The sequence below is a fragment of the Syngnathus typhle genome, linkage group LG5, assembly GCF_033458585.1.
Source record: "Syngnathus typhle isolate RoL2023-S1 ecotype Sweden linkage group LG5, RoL_Styp_1.0, whole genome shotgun sequence".
Lineage (NCBI taxonomy): Eukaryota > Metazoa > Chordata > Actinopteri > Syngnathiformes > Syngnathidae > Syngnathus > Syngnathus typhle.
The window spans coordinates 6,879,079-6,897,468 of record NC_083742.1 but is presented as its reverse complement, the minus strand read 5'-3'; the positions used below and the strand labels follow the sequence as shown (position 1 = coordinate 6,897,468).

The following is an 18,390-nucleotide window of genomic DNA, read 5'->3' as shown; positions in this document are numbered from 1 at the left end:
CAAGCACCCCTTTCCTGAATATTTGGAATACGTGAAAAGTGGAATGGAGTGAATCGGATGAATTATGTGAAAGATGAAACGGGACAAAAAAGTGAGGAGAATAAAATAGAAGAATAATAATAATAACTAGAATTTTGCAATTTCTGGAGAAATTGCGTGTGAAGGCGAAATGTATGAATAACTTTTTCGGGGAATGCTGCCGAACGATGTTGAAACGTGTTCAATTACTTGAGAAATGTAGAATATTTGGAGAATTTGTAGTGAATTTCAAAATTGAAAGTTTGGAATATTTGGTAAGTGGGAAGTTGTGGAATAGGTAGGCAAAAGATGAACAGTTGAAAGTTGGAATGGGTTGAATCGGTTGAAAAATGTAGAAATTAGAGTAGAAAAACGAAATTTTGGAGAATTTGGTTGAATTTCGAATTTTTGGTAAGTGGGAAGTTGTGGAATAGGTAGGCAAAAGATGTACAGTTGAAAGTTGGAACGGGTTGAATCAGTTAAAAAATGTAGAAGTTAGAGCAAATGTTGAATCCCCATAGAGAATGAATGGGAAAATAAAAAAAAGCAATTGCGCCAAAATCTTTCTAAATTTGGAACAAAACAAAAAAAAACAGCCTCAGGAGGTTCACTTTTGGGGTAAAAATGTTGAAACGGGTTAAATCGGACAAAAAACGAAGACGTTAGCGCAAATGTAGCTATTTGGGGAACTTAGTGTTGAAATAAGGTCACTTCCGGCTTGATTCGGGTCATTTCCGGTCTAATTTGGGTCACTTCCGGTTTATTTGGGTCACTTCCGGTTTAAAACAGGTCACTTCCGGTTTAGCTGAGGTCACTTCCGGTTTATTTGGGGTCATTTCCGGTCTAAAAAGGTAACTTCCGGTTCATTTGGGGTCACTTCCGGTTTGATTTGGGGTCACTTCCGGTTTACCAGAGGTCACTTCCGGTCTATTTGGGGTCACTTCCGGTCTATTTAGGGTCACTTCCGGTTTATTTGGGTCACTTCCGGTTTAATTTGGGTCACTTCCGGTTCGTCTGTGGTCACTTCCGGTTTATTAGGGGTCATTTCCGGTCTAAAAGGGTCACTTCCGGTACATTTGGGGTCACTTCCGGTTTGATTTGGGGTCACTTCCGGTTTACCAGAGGTAACTTCCGGTCTATTTGGGGTCACTTCCGGTCTATTTGGGGTCACTTCCGGTTTATTTGGGTCACTTCCGGTTTAATTTGGGTCACTTCCGGTTCGTCTGTGGTCACTTCCGGTTTATTAGGGGTCATTTCCGGTCTAAAAGGGTCACTTCCGGTACATTTGGGGTCACTTCCGGTTTGATTTGGGGTCACTTCCGGTTTACCTGAGGTCACTTCAGGTCTATTTGGGGTCACTTTCGGTTTGATTTGGGGCACTTCCGGTTCATTTTGGGTTCATTGGGGGCACTTGAGGGTCAATCCAAGATGGCCGCCACACTGGAATTGGGGGTCAAGGGTTGAATGTGTAAGCATAGTGGAAGTGGGGGTGAATGGGAGTGAATGTGGGAAGCATAAGGTGAATGCATTTGGAATGGGTTGAATCGGTCGAAAAATGTAGAAATTAGAGTAGAAAAACGAAATTTTAGAGAATTTTGGTTGAATTTCAAATTTGAGAATTTGGAATTTTTGGTAAGTGGGAAGTTGTGGAATAGGTAGGCAAAAGATGAACAGTTGAAAGTTGGAACGGGTTGAATCGGTTGAAAAATGTAGAAATTAGAGTGGAATAACGGAATTTGAGAGAATTTTGGTTGAATTTCAAATTTGAAAATTTGGAATTTTTGGTAAGTGGGAAGTTGTGGAATAGGTAGGCAAAAGATGAACAGTTGAAAGTTGGAATGGGTTGAATCGGTTGAAAAATGTAGAAGTTAGAGGTGAAAAACGAAATTTTGTGAAATGTCGAATGTGCCATTAAGAATGGATGGGGAAAAATTTGTCGGAATTTTGGGAATTTTGCGGAATCGGAAAATTTTCGGAATGAGAAAAATACAAGCCACCCTTTCCTGAATATTTGGAATACGTGAAAAGTGGAATGGAGTGAATCGGATGAATTTTGTGAAAGAAGAAGCGGGACAAAAAAGTGAGGAGAATAAAATATAATAATAATAATAATAAAGTGAAAAAAGTAGAATAACATATGTGTGAAGGCCTTCGCCTTCACACAATAATAATAAAGTAAATGGAGTAGAATAACATATGTGTGAAGGCCTTCGCCTTCACACAACTAGAATTTTGCAATTTCTGGAGAAATTGCGTGTGAAGGCGAAATGTATGAATAACTTCTTCGGGGAATGCTGCCGAACGATGTTGAAACGTGTTGAATTACTTGAGAAATGTAGAATATTTGGAGAATTTGTGGCGAATTTCAAAATAAAAGATGTGAAGTTTTTGGTAAGTGGGAAGTTGTGGAATAGGTCGAAAAATGATGAACAGTTGAAAGTTGGAATGGGTTGAATTGGTTGAAAAATGTAGAAATGAGAAGGGAAAAAGGAATTGGGTGTGAATTTCAAAATAAAAGATGTGAAGGTTTTGGGAAGTTGTGGAATAGGTCGAAAAATGATGAACAGTTGAAAGTTGGAATGGGTTGAATCGGTTGAAAAATGTAGAAATGAGAAGGGAAAAGGGAATTGGGTGTGAATTTCAAAATAAAAGATGTGAAGTTTTTGGTAAGTGGGAAGTTGTGGAATAGGTCGAAAAATGATGAACAGTTGAAAGTTGGAATGGGTTGAATCGGTTGAAAAATGTAGAAATGAGAAGGGAAAAGGGAATTGGGTGTGAATTTCAAAATAAAAGATGTGAAGTTTTTGGTAAGTGGGAAGTTGTGGAATAGGTAGAAAAATGATGAACAGTTGAAAGTTGGAATGGGTTGAATCGGTTGAAAAATGTAGAAATGAGAAGGGAAAAGGGAATTAGGTGTGAATTTCAAAATAAAAGAATTGAAGTTTTTGGTAAGTGGGAAGTTGTGGAATAGGTAGAAAAATGATGAACAGTTGAAAGTTGGAATGGGTTGAATCGGTTGAAAAATGTAGAAATGAGAAGGGAAAAAGGAATTGGGTGTGAATTTCAAAATAAAAGATGTGAAGTTTTTGGGAAGTTGTGGAATAGGTAGAAACATGATGAACAGTTGAAAGTTGGAATGGGTTGAATCGGTTGAAAAATGTAGAAATTAGAGTACAAAAACGGAATTTGAGAGAATCTTGGTTGAATTTCAAAATAAAAGATGTGAAATTTTTGGTAAGTGGGAAGTTGTGGAATAGGTAGAAAAATGATGAACAGTTGAAAGTTGGAATGGGTTGAATCGGTTGAAAAATGTAGAAATGAGAAGGGAAAAGGGAATTGGGTGTGAATTTCAAAATAAAAGATGTGAAGTTTTTGGTAAATGGGAAGTTGTGGAATAGGTCGAAAAATGATGAACAGTTGAAAGTTGGAATGGGTTGAATCGGTTGAAAAATGTAGAAATGAGAAGGGAAAGGGAATTGGGTGTGAATTTCAAAATAAAAGATGTGAAGCTTTTGGTAAGTGGGAAGTTGTGGAATCGGTAGAAAAATAATGAACAGTTGAAAGTTGGAATGGGTTGAATCGGTTGAAAAATGTAGAAATTAGAGTAGAAAAACGAAATTTTAGAGAATTTTGGTTGAATTTCAAAATAAAAGATGTGAAGTTTTTGGTAAGTGGGACGTTGTGGAATAGGTAGGCAAAGGATGAACAGTTGAAAGTTTGAACGAGTTGAATCGGTTGAAAAATGTAGAAGTTAGAGGTGAAAAACGAAATTTTGTGAAAATTTGTCGGAATTTTTAACGTGAAAACGTGAAATTTTCGAATTTGGGAATTTTGGGAATGTCGAGAATCCTTCCGAATGTGATTAGAATGTGTTGAATGATGTGAATTTGAAATTGGAACGACGTAAATGTGAAATGTAGAATGTGCCATTAAGAATGAATGGGGAAAAATTTGTCGGAATTTTGGGAATTTTGCGGAATCGGTAAATTTTCGGAACGAGAAAAATGGAAGCGCTCGTCGCGTGAATATTTGGAATACGTGAAAAGTGGAATGGAGTGAATCGGATGAATTATGTGGAAGATGAAACGTGTCGAAAAAGTGTGGAGAATAAAATAGAAGAATAATAATAACTAGAATTTTGCAATTTCTGGAGAAATTGCGTGTGAAGGCGAAATGTATGAATAACTTTTTCGGGGAATGCTGCCGAACGATGTTGAAACGTGTTGAATTACTTGAGAAATGTAGAATATTTGGAGAATTTGTGGTGAATTTCAAAATCGAAAGTTTGGAATATTTGGTAAGTGGGAAGTTGTGGAATAGGTAGGCAAAAGATGAACAGTTGAAAGTTGGAATGGGTTGAATCGGTTGAAAAATGTAGAAATTAGAGTAGAAAAACGAAATTTTGGAGAATTTGGTTGAATTTCGAATTTGGAATTTTTGGTAAGTGGGAAGTTGTGGAATAGGTAGGCAAAAGATGTACAGTTGAAAGTTGGAACGAGTTGAATCAGTTAAAAAATGTAGAAGTTAGAGCAAATGTTGAATCCCCATAGAGAATGAATGGGAAAAAAAAAAAAAGCAATTGCGCCAAAATCTTTCTAAATTTGGAAACAAAAAAAAAAAACGGCCTCAGGAGGTTCACTTTTGGGGTAAAAATGTTGAAACGGGTTAAATCAGAAAAAAAACGAAAAGGTTAGCGCAAATGTAGCTATTTGGGCCACTCAGTGTTGAAATAAGGTCACTTCCGGTTTGATTTGGGTCACTTCCGGTCTAGTTTGGGTCACTTCCGGTTTATTTGGGTCACTTCCGGTTTAAAACTGGTCACTTCCGGTTAAGCTGAGGTCACTTCCGGTTTATTTGGGGTCATTTCCGGTCTAAAAAGGTCACTTCCGGTTCATTTGGGGTCACTTCCGGTTTGATTTGGGGTCACTTCCGGTTTACCAGAGGCCACTTCCGGTCTATTTGGGGTCACTTCCGGTCTATTTGGGGCCACTTCCGGTTTATTTGGGTCACTTCCGGTTTAATTTGGGTCACTTCCGGTTCGTCTGAGGTCACTTCCGGTTTATTAGGGGTCATTTCCGGTCTAAAAAGGTCACTTCCGGTACATTTGGGGTCACTTCCGGTTTGATTTGGGGTCACTTCCGGTTTACCTGAGGTCACTTCCGGTCTATTTGGGGTCACTTTCGGTTTGATTTGGGGCACTTCCGGTTCATTCTGGGTTCATTGGTGGCACTTCAGGGTCATCCAAGATGGCCGCCACACTGGAATTGGGGGTCAAGGGTTGAATTGTGTGAGCATAGTGGAAGTGGGGGTGAATGGGAGTGAATGTGGTAAGCATAAGATGAGTAAAGGGAATAAATGTGGAATGGGTTGAATCGGTCGAAAAATGTAGAAATTAGAGTGGAAAAACGAAATTTTGGAGAATTTGGTTGAATTTCAAATGTGAAAGTTCGGAATTTTTGGTAAGTGGGAAGTTGTGGAATAGGTAGGCAAAAGATGAACAGTTGAAAGTTGGAATGGGTTGAATCGGTTGAAAAATGTAGAAATTAGAGTGGAAAAACTGAATTTTGGAGAATTTTGGTTGAATTTCAAATTTGAAAATTTGGAATTTTTGGTAAGTGGGAAGTTGTGGAATAGGTAGGCAAAAGATGAACAGTTGAAAGTTGGAATGGGTTGAATCGGTTGAAAAATGTAGAAATTAGAGTAGAAAAACAGAATTTGAGAGAATTTTGGTTGAATTTCAAATTTGAAAATTTGGAATTTTTGGTAAGTGGGAAGTTGTGGAATAGGTAGGCAAAAGATGAACAGTTGAAAGTTGGAATGGGTTGAATCGGTTGAAAAATGTAGAAGTTAGAGGTGAAAAACGAAATTTTGTGAAATGTCGAATGTGCCATTAAGAATGGATGGGGAAAAATTTGTCGGAATTTTGGGAATTTTGCGGAATCGGAAAATTTTCGGAACGAGAAAAATGGAAGCGCTCATCGCGTGAATATTTGGAATACGTGGAAAGTGGAATGGAGTGAATCGGATGAATTATGTGGAAGATGAAAGTGGACAAAAAAGTGTGGAGAATAAAAGAGAATAATAATAATAACTAGAATTTTGCAATTTCTGGAGAAATTGCGTGTGAAGGCGAAATGTATGAATAACTTTTTCGGGGAATGCTGCCGAACGATGTTGAAACGTGTTGAATTACTTGAGAAATGTAGAATATTTGGAGAATTTGTGGTGAATTTCAAAATTGAAAGTTTGGAATATTTGGTAAGTGGGAAGTTGTGGAATAGGTAGGCAAAAGATGAACAGTTGAAAGTTGGAATGGGTTGAATCGGTAGAAAAATGTAGAAGTTAGAGTAGAAAAACGAAATTTTGGAGAATTTGGTTGAATTTTAAATTTGGAATTGTTGGTAAGTGGGAAGTTGTGGAATAGGTAGGCAAAAGATGAACAGTTGAAAGTTGGAACGGGTTGAATCAGTTAAAAAATGTAGAAGTTAGAGCAAATGTTGAATCCCCATAGAGAATGAATGGGAAAATAAAAAAAAGCAATTGCGCCAAAATCTTTCTAAATTTGGAACAAAACCAAAAAAAACGGCCTCAGGAGGTTCACTTTTGGGGTAAAAATGTTGAAACGGGTTAAATCGGACAAAAAACGAAGACGTTAGCGCAAATGTAGCTATTTGGGGCACTTAGTGTTGAAATAAGGTCACTTCCGGCTTGATTTGGGTCACTTCCGGTCTACTTGGGGTCACTTCCGGTTTATTTGGGTCACTTCCGGTTTAATTTGGGTCACTTCCGGTTCGTCTAAGGTCACTTCCGGTTTATTAGGGGTCATTTCCGGTCTAAAAAGGTCACTTCCGGTTCATTTTGGGTCACTTCCGGTTTGATTTGGGGTCACTTCCGGTTTACCAGAGGTCACTTCCGGTGTATTTGGGGTCACTTCCGGTCTATTTGGGGTCACTTCCGGTTTATTTGGGTCACTTCCGGTTTAGCTGAGGTCACTTCCGGTTTATTTGGGGTCATTTCCGGTCTAAAAAGGTAACTTCCGGTTCATTTTGGGTCACTTCCGGTTTGATTTGGGGTCACTTCCGGTTTACCAGAGGTCACTTCCGGTCTATTTGGGGTCACTTCCGGTCTATTTGGGGTCACTTCTGGTTTATTTTGGTCACTTTTGGTTTATTTTTGGGTCACTTCCGGTTCGTCTGAGGTCACTTCCGGTTTATAAGGGGTCATTTCCGGTCTAAAAAGGTCACTTCCGGTACATTTGGGGTCACTTCCGGTTTGATTTGGGGTCACTTCCGGTTTACCTGAGGTCACTTCCGGTCTATTTGGGGTCACTTTCGGTTTGATTTGGGGCACTTCCGGTTCATTTTGGGTTCATTGGGGGCACTTGAGGGTCAATCCAAGATGGCCGCCACACTGGAATTGGGGGTCAAGGGTTGAATGTGTAAGCGTAGTGGAAGTGGGGGTGAATGGGAGTGAATGTGGGAAGCATAAGGTCAATGCATTTGGAATGGGTTGAATCGGTCGAAAAATGTAGAAATTAGAGTAGAAAAACGAAATTTTAGAGAATTTTGGTTGAATTTCAAAATAAAAGATGTGAAGTTTTTGGTAAGTGGGAAGTTGTGGAATAGGTAGAAAAATGATGAACGGTTGAAAGTTGGAATGGGTTGAATCGGTTGAAAAATGTAGAAATGAGAAGGGAAAAGGAAATTGGGTGTGTATTTCAAAATAAAAGATGTGAAGTTTTTGGTAAGTGGGAAGTTGTGGAATAGGTAGAAAAATGATGAACAGTTGAAAGTTGGAATGGGTTGAATCGGTTGAAAAATGTAGAAATGAGAAGGGAAAAGGAATTGGGTGTGAATTTCAAAATAAAAGATGTGAAGCTTTTGGTAAGTGGGAAGTTGTGGAATCGGTAGAAAAATAATGAACAGTTTAAAGTTGGAATGGGTTGAATCGGTTGAAAAATGTAGAAATTAGAGTAGAAAAACGAAATTTTAGAGAATTTTGGTTGAATTTCAAAATAAAAGATGTGAAGTTTTTGGTAAGTGGGAAGTTGTGGAATAGGTAGGCAAAAGATGAACAGTTGAAAGTTAGAAGTTAGAGGTGAAAAACAAAATTTTGTGAAATGTCGAATGTGCCATGAAGAATGGATTGGGGAAAAATTTGTCGGAATTTTGGAATTTTCGCGGGAATCGGAAAATCTTCGGAACGAGAAAAATGGAAGCGCTCATCCGCGTGAATATTTGGAATACGTGGAAAGTGGAATGAGTGAATCGTATGAATTATGTGGAAGTAGAAACTGGACAAAAGGTGAGGAGAATTAAAAGAGAATATAATAATAATAATAATAGAGAATGGTGTAGAATAACATATGTGTGAAGCCTTCGCCTTCACACAATAATAATAGAGAATGGTGTAGAATAAACATATGTGTGAAGGCCTTCGCCTTCACACAATAATAATAATAGAGATGGTGTAGAATAACATATGTGTGAAGGCCTTCGCCTTCACAATAATAAAGTGAAAAAAGTAGAATAACATATGTGTGAAGGCCTTCGCCTTCACACAATAATAGTGTTTTGTATGTTATCTAGGGCTGCATTGTTAACGGGCGAGTGGCATTTTACATTTCGTAACAAAATACATGGTCCAAACTGTCAATATGTCGACTTGTAGTCATAACACCATACTTATCCACAACTGCATATTCTAAATATAAAATTATAAAACCCCTAAAAAAATAAGAAATAAATCACCACTCGGTGTCCCTATCTAAAGCTGTAATTTCCTATATTAATTATTATTTCTAAACCTTGTCACAGTGTGATAAAAATAGCCAATTAGACACTAGAGAAACAGAAGGAGTGACCCAAATAGGTGCCAGCTGACCAGCTGGCTTTTCCAATAGAACGAAAACTGTTGATGTTGAACTTTCCCAATGTGACAAGATTTTAGCTGATGGTTTCATGTCAAATGTCATTAAATCCATTTTTGTTCCAGCAAGAAAAGTCGTTTGTTCACCTTTTTGTACATAATGTGAAGAGAGCCCAAACTTAAAATCAATGTACGTGGCGTATTGAAATTTATTTTACACCTCTACAAATGCAAATTATATTTAAAAAAAATTATAATTACAAATTGAAAATACAAGCAGTACTCAAGGCCTCCTGTCAATCATTGTCAATTAGAATAACCATAATTTTTCTCCCCATGACAGCCATTATAATGACTTTTTATGACGCCTCGGCTAAAAGGACAACTATGATGAGGACCAATTGACGTGCAACGTGAGGAAGCAGTATACACGTACGTTGTTCAGACTACAGCAGCACATTACAGTACACACCCGCGACTCCTTTTTGCTTGTTGTCACCGCTGCTAGCAGTGGTCCCAATTGAAGAAGTTCTCTTAGTTTTGCTAACAGCATTACTTGATGCAGGATTCCCTCCACCCATTGCCGCTAAAAGATCATCATTGCTTTTCACCTGAGAACACAAACATGAGAAGAAAAAAAAAATCAGACTCACACAGCGACTTCGCCAAACGCTGTCATGAAGCAAGATGATGCTTCTTACCTTGGACAGAGGTGCGGCACTGTTGGTCTTAGCTGCAGGCTTTCCAGTGGTAGATGCGGCGGCCTCTGCCTTCCCTCGATCAGTACTCACCTTACTCACCACAGGCCGGACTGACTTCTTCATACTGAGTTCTCTGGTGCCGAAACATTTACAGCTCAGTCTGCATACACAGGAGGGAGGAGAAAGGTAATGTGTGTCAGAATATAGTGCTATCGCCTCACTTTTCCATAGGAGGAGAATTCTTTCCATAAAAGGTATTCCTAAAAATGAATGAAGAGAAGAAAAAAAAGAAACCAGAGCAGGTTCAAAAGAACTGCACTCTCGCTCTACACATATTTTTGGGTTCTCTTATCGGCTTAGATTCTGTTGCTGGATTCTGATCAGGACACGCCTAGACACCGAGAAAATAGAAATAATGTTTCAAATTGCAAAACTGCACATTATGGCTATCACGTATTTGCAAGTAAGCATTACAGTAGTTGAAATGAACTACAGAAACATATGAACAACAACAAAAGTCTGCATCCTCGTTTAAGCAGAGCATTGCTTTAAACTAAAGGAAGCATTTATTATACGGTATGGTAGCAAACAATGGGCATTAATAAATTAGAACTAAGATGAGGCAACAAGTTGTTAGGAGTAACTTTTGGCAATGGCTCAAATGTTGATCCTGGCCAAATTGAGGAAACCAGTCTTGCAGGAAAACTCAAGACTTTGAGCTGAGCAGGATTTTCATCCAAGTACGAGGAGAACCTCTTGATGCCACGATAGCCAGAAAAGTTATTTGGGACACAGCTGGAAGCATAGCATAAGTACTTTAGCACAAACTTGGATGTATTTTTGCACAAAGCCTTTCTAAAGGGGAAAAAGTGTGTCCAAGAGATTTATTTTACACGGGAAGTCGCTCAACAATCAATCTCTGTTGTTTTGCAGGCAGCTTGAACTGTTTAATAAACAGTTAAGATAAGACTCACTGACTGGAAGTTGTATTAGCCATAACTCCCGCAAACAAAATGAAACAAAATTGGAAATCCAAGAAAAAAGGGAGCACGTGTGGTTAACATACCAAACTTAACACAAAGAACGTGATGAGGAAAACTGTAATGCTCAAATTATAAAGCATGGAAACATTGTTCAACTATTGCTGACACGAAATACTTTACAAGTCACACAGCACCATATTGTTGACAACTGAGTGTGGGATTACAGCGCAAACAGAGGGAATAATCCTCGTGACCTCATGGGTCAGGCAATTCAAATACTGTACTCTTTTTCACTTTCTGTTCCATGTTTCTCGTGTGGCACGTGTATTCAAAGTTGCATAGTTTTGAACAATGGTAGAATTTTGAGGATTTTTTGTCCCCCTAATGCAATACAATAGATTAGAAATGAAACAACTAAAACCACAACAATAATAATCAACTAATCGGTGGATTATTTTTCTAATTGTTTGATGAATCGAATAAAAAGCCTTTCTTTTAATTTTCCGTAACAGAAAATTTCCAAATATGAATTGATTATGATTCAGCAACTATATTACTTATTGTACCTCACTGTATTGTAGCCATATGACGATCATTGTTTTCCCAAAGTAAAAGCAATGTAAACAATATTGATTTTGCTGAGACATAAATATAATCAATCTGTTCTCGTTAATAATATGAACAGGTGAGAGGCTACAATTCAGTGGATTTTGACAATTTTAAATTACATAAGTTCTCCAAACAATGATTTGATTATTAAAATGGTTGTTGATTAATTTGTTTATCAATTAGTCACCAATTAATCCATTAATTGTTGCACCTTTTAAAACAAAAATATGGCACGAGTACTTGAATATTCTAAAGAAGCAAAAGTACTGTTATGTCGATGAAACTAAAAACTATGGTTTCAGAGAATAGTACTGATTACACGTTAGTGAGCTGACCACAGCTACACTGCAAATCCGCCAGTGTTAAAAGTTCAGGGACAGTGTCAAAGACAATGCATCAACACACCCCGGTAATAAATAAAAATAAAAATAAAAACAGCCTGTGTAGTTGGAACACTCTTACATGATTAAAATAGGGTGTCCCCTGGATTTGACACGGATTGGTGTTTAGCTGAAATTGAAACTACCAACTTTGTTAATGATTGAAGTTGACTGGTTAGAGTCAAAACAATTTCCTACAACTTTTTTTTCTCTTCGCTTGCAAAATGGAAGTTCCCCGAGTTTGGAAAAACTTTCACATGATGGAATTTGATGAAGAAAAAAAGCCTTACAATTTGTATAAATATATAAAGCAGTGAGGTTTCAAGCAAATTTCAGACAGGAAACTGAAAATTTGGTGATGTCCTCCAGCTGTCTATCTACAAAAATCATGTTTTATTATTTCAAACCAATCATGATGGTATATAAAAGGAGAAAAAAGAAAAATATTTGGAAGTAACTGTATCAACTTTCTTTCATCCAACTTTCATTTAATGTAAAATGCAACATTATCATCTCAAGTTTGTTTCAGTTGAGTTACACAGTTATTTGCAAAGTTCTCCATCATCCTCTGTGAATATTAGCATGCAGAGTTTAACAGACGCTCCAGGTTTGAAACCTTCAAATACGCCATGGAAAAAGATTAGCGTGGGAAACAGGAATTCCCTGGCTTCCTCTATAAATTACAAAACCCCCCGTATTCAAATAAAATAAAAAAATAGTCCCATGCTCTTTTTTTCTTGCTATGCTATGTTTGTCTAACTTGGAAACCAGCTTTAAACAAATAAGCAAGTTGTATCTGTGCTTAGACTAAATCCCAATATCCCCAAAATGTTTCAGAAGCAAAATTAGCAACATACTACTAGATTTTGATATTAGATGTTATATTGTTGAAAGTGGAAAACCTCTGGAGCTATAGTTGGAAATTGACTGGCCAACAAACAAGCCAACAAGCAGCTGGACTAAAATCTTGTACTGAATACCGAGTTTACGGCGGAGACTACCACGCCATGCATATGGGATTTTGGTAGTCGTTAATAAGAGACTGAGTGGCAAAGATGAGTGGCAAACAAAAAATAAATGAATACCTGCTAATGATAGAAGTGATCTAATTGCTCATAAAGACCCCCTTTTGCTGCGTTCTTTCCTGATTGAAGCTTCAACAGCAGGGAGGCCCTTCCTTGCCATAACAAGAGCTTCCTGTGATGGCGTCTCCAAAGAAACAACCCTACAAGGCAGACTGTGTGCTTGTGGACAAGCAGGCACCAGGCTGCTTGAGAGAGAACAGACACTATTAAAGCTTCAGGTCACATGCTAAAATATGCACGACTTCTGATTCAAAAGACGAAGTAACCATAAATTATTCCTGACTGAACACAATATACAAAAAAAAAAGGAAAAAATGAAACCACTATTCAAAGATAGAACATCCCATACTTTAAAGCACTATTGCAGCGCTGTACTGGAAATTTGCCAGGAAATAACATTTCATTTTTCTCTTGTTACACATCCCTGGATAGCAATGCACATGCACACACTTTCTGCAGCAAAGCAATAATCAGGTAAAGTCATTTAGAATGCTGAGAAATGAAACTCTTTTACAGGAAACTTCCAAAACATCCTGGGGATGAATATAAAAAGGGATCAGAGTGTGTTAAACGGGGGTAGCAGTCAAATGGCCTGAGGATCCCAGGCAACATCAGTTCCCTGCTGATTTATTTCAAGATGGGGAGCAGGCAGACATTTGCGTTTGGCACACCCACAACATTAGCACCACAGCTAACGCCCATTATTAACTCTGTAACTCAAATATTCAAACGTTTAAAGCATGCGTTTGAATATTTGAGTTACACAGAAAAACTACTTGCTTTCCAGTAGTTCACCACAGCCGATACAGTATTAACATTTTTATAGTTTCAAGCCAAATGACCATATAAAGCCAAAAAGGGACCCCATCTAACGAGTTAGCTACAGGGTCAGGCATGCAGAGAATTTCAGTAATTTCGCTTCCTTTTTGTACAATAGCTTTCAAAACAAAAGCAAGTCATTAGCTTCCACAGCATTTGAATTGAAAAGTTGTATTAAATATCAATATCGACATACAGTTGCACAAAGTGGCTGAAATGCTCCATATAAAGTATTACTACTGCTACGTAGTCATAGTTGTAGCTGTAACCTATATGTGCGCACTGGTTATGAAAAAAAATGGATTACATCTAGTTGAGTAGTAGTAGAGCTGACAATGACCTAAAGTTGGACTAAAACTAAAACCTAAAGTTTTACTGTCGTAATTGAGTGATGCGATCATTATGAATGACGGAAACAAAGTGAAGTTTAACACCATACAATTGGGCATCGACGCAGATCATAAAACAAAATACACATAGCACATTCTTCACCCAGAAATGGGTCGCGTAGTTTATTTTGAAATAATCTTCAGGACACATCTAAAATACTTTCACGAACTAGACAGTTCTAAAAATCTGGAAAAATATTGGGGGGGAAATTACTTATACATTGTTTAAAACGGACAACACGTACACACGAGAATCCATCTGGTTATGCTTAAAATAAAACGTGAACTAAGTATGTACACCCAGCGAGGAATTTTATCTTCGTTGTGAGCAGAACTGTGACTATGCTAAGGTTGCTAAAGCGATCGCAAAGCTAACCATGTTAGCATAGCCGGCAAACAAGCAGCACACTGCACACTAGAAAAGAAAATGCACACACCTGCGTTTCCTCTATTTTTCCAATTTGATGGATTGTTAAATATCTCCGGGATGGTGGTGGCACGCTGGCTGTTAATCCCACCGCGAGTAGGCAGGCGGGCAGCATCAGTTTTGGAAGTCAAGTCGCTTCTGCTGACAGCAGCTACATGATCCTCTGCACCCTCTTCTGGTTGCATCTGCATCACCTCAGCATCACGCCTCGCCGGAGGGGAAAATGCATTGTACGCTTCTCCTGACTGCATTTTTTCAGATTTATCAGTGTTGTTGTAGTTACGTTGACTTTTTGTTTATATTAATCATTTACAAGTCTGCGCTGCATCTCACTATTATACTGTATAACAGTACTAGATTGGTCTCAAATGCAGTGGTAGGAAGTAACGAAGTACAAGTACTCATTTTTTCTGGCATCTCTCATTATTTATTTTTCTGACAACGTTTTACTTTTACCGACTATATTTGAAAACAGATGAGTGAGATTTGGGGGTTTATGAGACCCCCCCCCCCCCCCCCCAAAAAAAAAACAATAGGTACAGCGCGTAATGGAGGAACGAAAACGAACTGTATTTAAAGATGGAAGGGATTTCTCATTCAATGTTTCTTCTAATCCGACAAAAAAAGCATTTATCGACAAGTTTCTTAATACAAATTTAGCATTCTTTGTGACTTAAATCACTGCAGTGTAGGTTGTTTTGATCGCACAAGTCAAACCAATCTAGCTTTTAAATATTTTAAAACAATCTTTTTTTGTATTTTTGGTTACTCGTGCTTGTGTAAGTAATTCACACCTTTTTCATGATTATTTATCAAATATTTACAGTATTATTTCAGGCTTCTTAGTGTTCCTGCCTTGCTCCCTATTTTTTAATCAGCATTATATTCTCAGAAATGTGTGGCTTCAACGGTGAATGTATAGGATCAGTGAGATTGGACCACCACACTGAGTTGAGAGGAATACGCTCTTCATTCATTGATTCATTGAAAGGTAGAAAGCAGAGGGAAGAGTCCCTTGTCAGCTCCTTCACTTCCCGGACGTTGAAGGGATGCTACCAAGCCGCGGTTAAAATGTCGGAAAAAAGTCGGTACCGATACCGCGGTCGGCAGTTTCACCATTCAGTCTGTAAACACTGCGTCAATACTTCTCTTGAAACTTTCCTCTGACTGGGCTGTGATACATGATTCGGGTAGGCGGTTCCAGCTATTAACTACACGGGTAGAGAGAGTAGCGTCGCCATGGATGCGTAACCTCCTCGGTTTGTATAGCTTCAAACTGTGACCACGTGTCGAAGTATCATTATTTAAGATGAAATACTCCCTCAGGTCTTCACCAAGTTCGCCTCGGAGAATGCGCCGGGTATATATCAAATCTCCTCGGTGACGACGGTAGGCCAGAGAGAAGAGATTCAACTGTTCCAGTCGATCTTCGTAGGAAAGCTGGTGAAGTTTTGCGACTGTTTTCGTACCGCGACGTTGAACACGCTCCAGCATATCGGTTTCGTACTTGGTCAATGGGAATACTGCAGGCAGTCCGTACTCAAGAATGGGACGCACGTGAGAAATAAACAGGGGTCTGAAAATCGCAGGAGTCATACGGGCAAACGACCGTCGGATGGATCCAAACATCCTGGTGGCAGCGGTGACCTTCTTCGTGGTGTCAAGACTAGTCTTTAGGTCTGACGACACTATGACACCAAGGTCCTTCTCACTTGTGGTGTTTTTAAGGAGATATCCTCCAATATGGTACGCCCTGAGTGGATTCTGAGTTCCCATGGAGAGCACTGAACATTTGGCATGGTTTACTGGAAGCAGCCATTTTTCTGTCCAACAATGGAGCCTATCTAACACGTCTTGGAAACGGTCAGCATCCTCGACGCTAGTAACTTCAGCCCAAAGTTTCAAATCATCCGCGTACAGTAAACACTGAATGTTCAGTTCTTGCGGGAGATCGTTGACGTAGAGTTTGAAGAGTTCGGGTCCAAGGACCGATCCTTGTGGCACTCCACTAGACATAAGCACAGGCGCTGAGTATGCGTCGTTGACTTTCACTCGCATATAACGTCCTTCCAGAAAGTCAGCAATCCAGGATAAGATCTTCCCAGTTACGCCAACCCTTTGGAGTTTAAGCAGGAGACGCATGTGAGGTACTCTGTCAAAGGCTTTGCTGAAGTCCACGAAAATGACATCAAGGCATTTACCAGCGTCGACGGCAGCTACCCACTTCTCTCTGGCTACTAGGAGATTCGATACACAGGAACGTCCTTCCTGGAAACCATGCTGAGCAGCAGTTAGCACGTCAAGCTTGTTCAGGTGATTTTGTAGAGCCCGCTTTAGTAGTTTTTCCATGACCTTACAAACAATCGAGGTCAGACATATGGGTCTGTAATTTGTCGGATCATGGCGAGCTCCTCCCTTGAAGATTGGTTTGACTGTGCCAATTTTCCAATCGACAGGTAGACGTCCGGTTTCCAATGAAAGCTGGAATATGTGTCGGACGGGTTCTGCAATATGCTCGACAATAGTTCTGAGGAAAGCTGGGTGCATCTCATCTGGTCCAGGAGAGGAGTTCTGCCGTAACTCCAGAAGTGCTTTTATAACAGATTCTCGCTCAAATACAAGGTGATGGAAGCCTGAGTCAGGAACTGGAGTTTGGGAATCCAGGATCTGCGGCTCGACGGTATACACAGAGGCGTATTGTGAGCCGAGTGATTCAGCTTTTTCGGCATCCTGGAGAAGGAGATCCTCAGAACCCGGGGAACGAAGGGGAGGTATGCCACTTCCTGCCTTGGTCCTTCTTTTCAAATAAGCGAACAGGAGCTTTGGGGAAGTCTTGGATGACTCCGCCAGATGCAGTTCATATTCGGTTCGTTTTTCCCGCTTCATTTGTGTGCACCGATTTCGAACTATTTTGTAGCGATCATAGTCCACGGGAGATTGAGACAGTTTGAATCGATCCCATAGTTTACGACGACTTTTCAGCAAGAGTCTTAGTTCACCATCAAACCAAGGAGGACCTTTGGTGAAGGCTCGTTTCCGAGAAATTGGCACATGCTCCTCCACAAGAAGTTCAAGTTTGGAACGAAACATGGTCCAGGCATCTTCGAGTTCGAGATGAGACGGGATACTCCAGTCTGTTTGAGCAGCAGCTTCCTGAAGAGTGGGTTGATTTATACGCCAATAATTTCGATGGGGTCTACCAGAATCGTTAATTGGTGCACACCCGCTCCAGTAAAAGGAAATTGTACAGTGATCACTTCTCCCGATTGGCAGCGAACATTGCAATTTGTCGATGTCAGTTGGGGACGCTGTTAAAACAAGATCAAGGATGTTTGAGGTTTGACCAGAAAACATACGGGTTGGAGACATGACATGCTGGGTCAAATTGCAGTCGAGGATTGTATCAAGCAGTTGGGCATCGAAAGTTCCTTGATCTAGGTTACAGTGGAGGCTGTTCCATTCAATAGCGGGCGCATTAAGGTCACCGACAATCAGACAGTCTCTGCCTCTCCCATGACATCGAAGTTGATCTAGCAGCTCAGTTCCTTGAGCAGACGGGCTTCTATAGATGACGCCAACCGTAACTGATTTGCGTCCATTGTTGACGCGGCACCATAGGGTTTCGATTCCGTTGTCAGCATCGCAGTTGGTTTCTATCGAGTGGACACGAAGTTCCGCTTTCCAGTAAAGGATGCTCTTGATATCATTAGTGGTACACCAAGTTCTCTGGTAGACCATATACATAGTTTTCCCCTTTAAAGTTGAGAATGTTGCCTCTCATTAGCCATCCATCCATTTTCTGAACCGCTTAGTCCCCACGGGGGTCGCGGGTGTGCTGGAGCCTATCCCAGCCATCATCGGGCAGTAGGCGGGGGACACCCTGAAGCGGTTGCCAGCCAATCGTAGGACATACAGAGACAAACAACCATTCACACTTTTGGGATGTGGGCGGAAACCGAAGTACCTGGTAGAAATCCATGCAGGCACAGGGATAACATGGAAACTCCACACAGGGAGGGCCAGAGTCAAACCCGCAACCTCTGAAAAAATATGCTAACCAGCGCCTGTCCCTTATTATATACATCTGCAAAAAGATATTGTGACAATGATG

At 39.7% G+C, this 18,390-nt stretch overlaps 1 protein-coding gene across 3 annotated transcripts in view; it reads right to left on the bottom strand.

Moving 5' to 3' along the window:
• Positions 1 to 14,686, bottom strand: part of specc1la (sperm antigen with calponin homology and coiled-coil domains 1-like a) — a 32,599-nt gene extending 17,913 nt beyond the window's left edge. Inside the window, exons 1-4 of one of the 3 annotated variants that reach the window (XM_061279547.1) lie at positions 14,290 to 14,686; positions 12,645 to 12,826; positions 9,588 to 9,747; positions 9,359 to 9,497 (exon numbers count right to left, since the gene is read on the bottom strand). In XM_061279547.1, the coding sequence (XP_061135531.1) occupies positions 9,359 to 9,497; positions 9,588 to 9,710 (262 nt within the window). In that variant the 5' untranslated portion in view covers positions 9,711 to 9,747; positions 12,645 to 12,826; positions 14,290 to 14,686. The remainder of the gene's footprint in view (positions 1 to 9,358; positions 9,498 to 9,587; positions 9,748 to 12,644; positions 12,827 to 14,289) is intronic. The other 2 variants (XM_061279546.1, XM_061279548.1) reach the window with 2 other exon arrangements.
• Between the last annotated feature and the right edge of the window lie 3,704 nt (positions 14,687 to 18,390).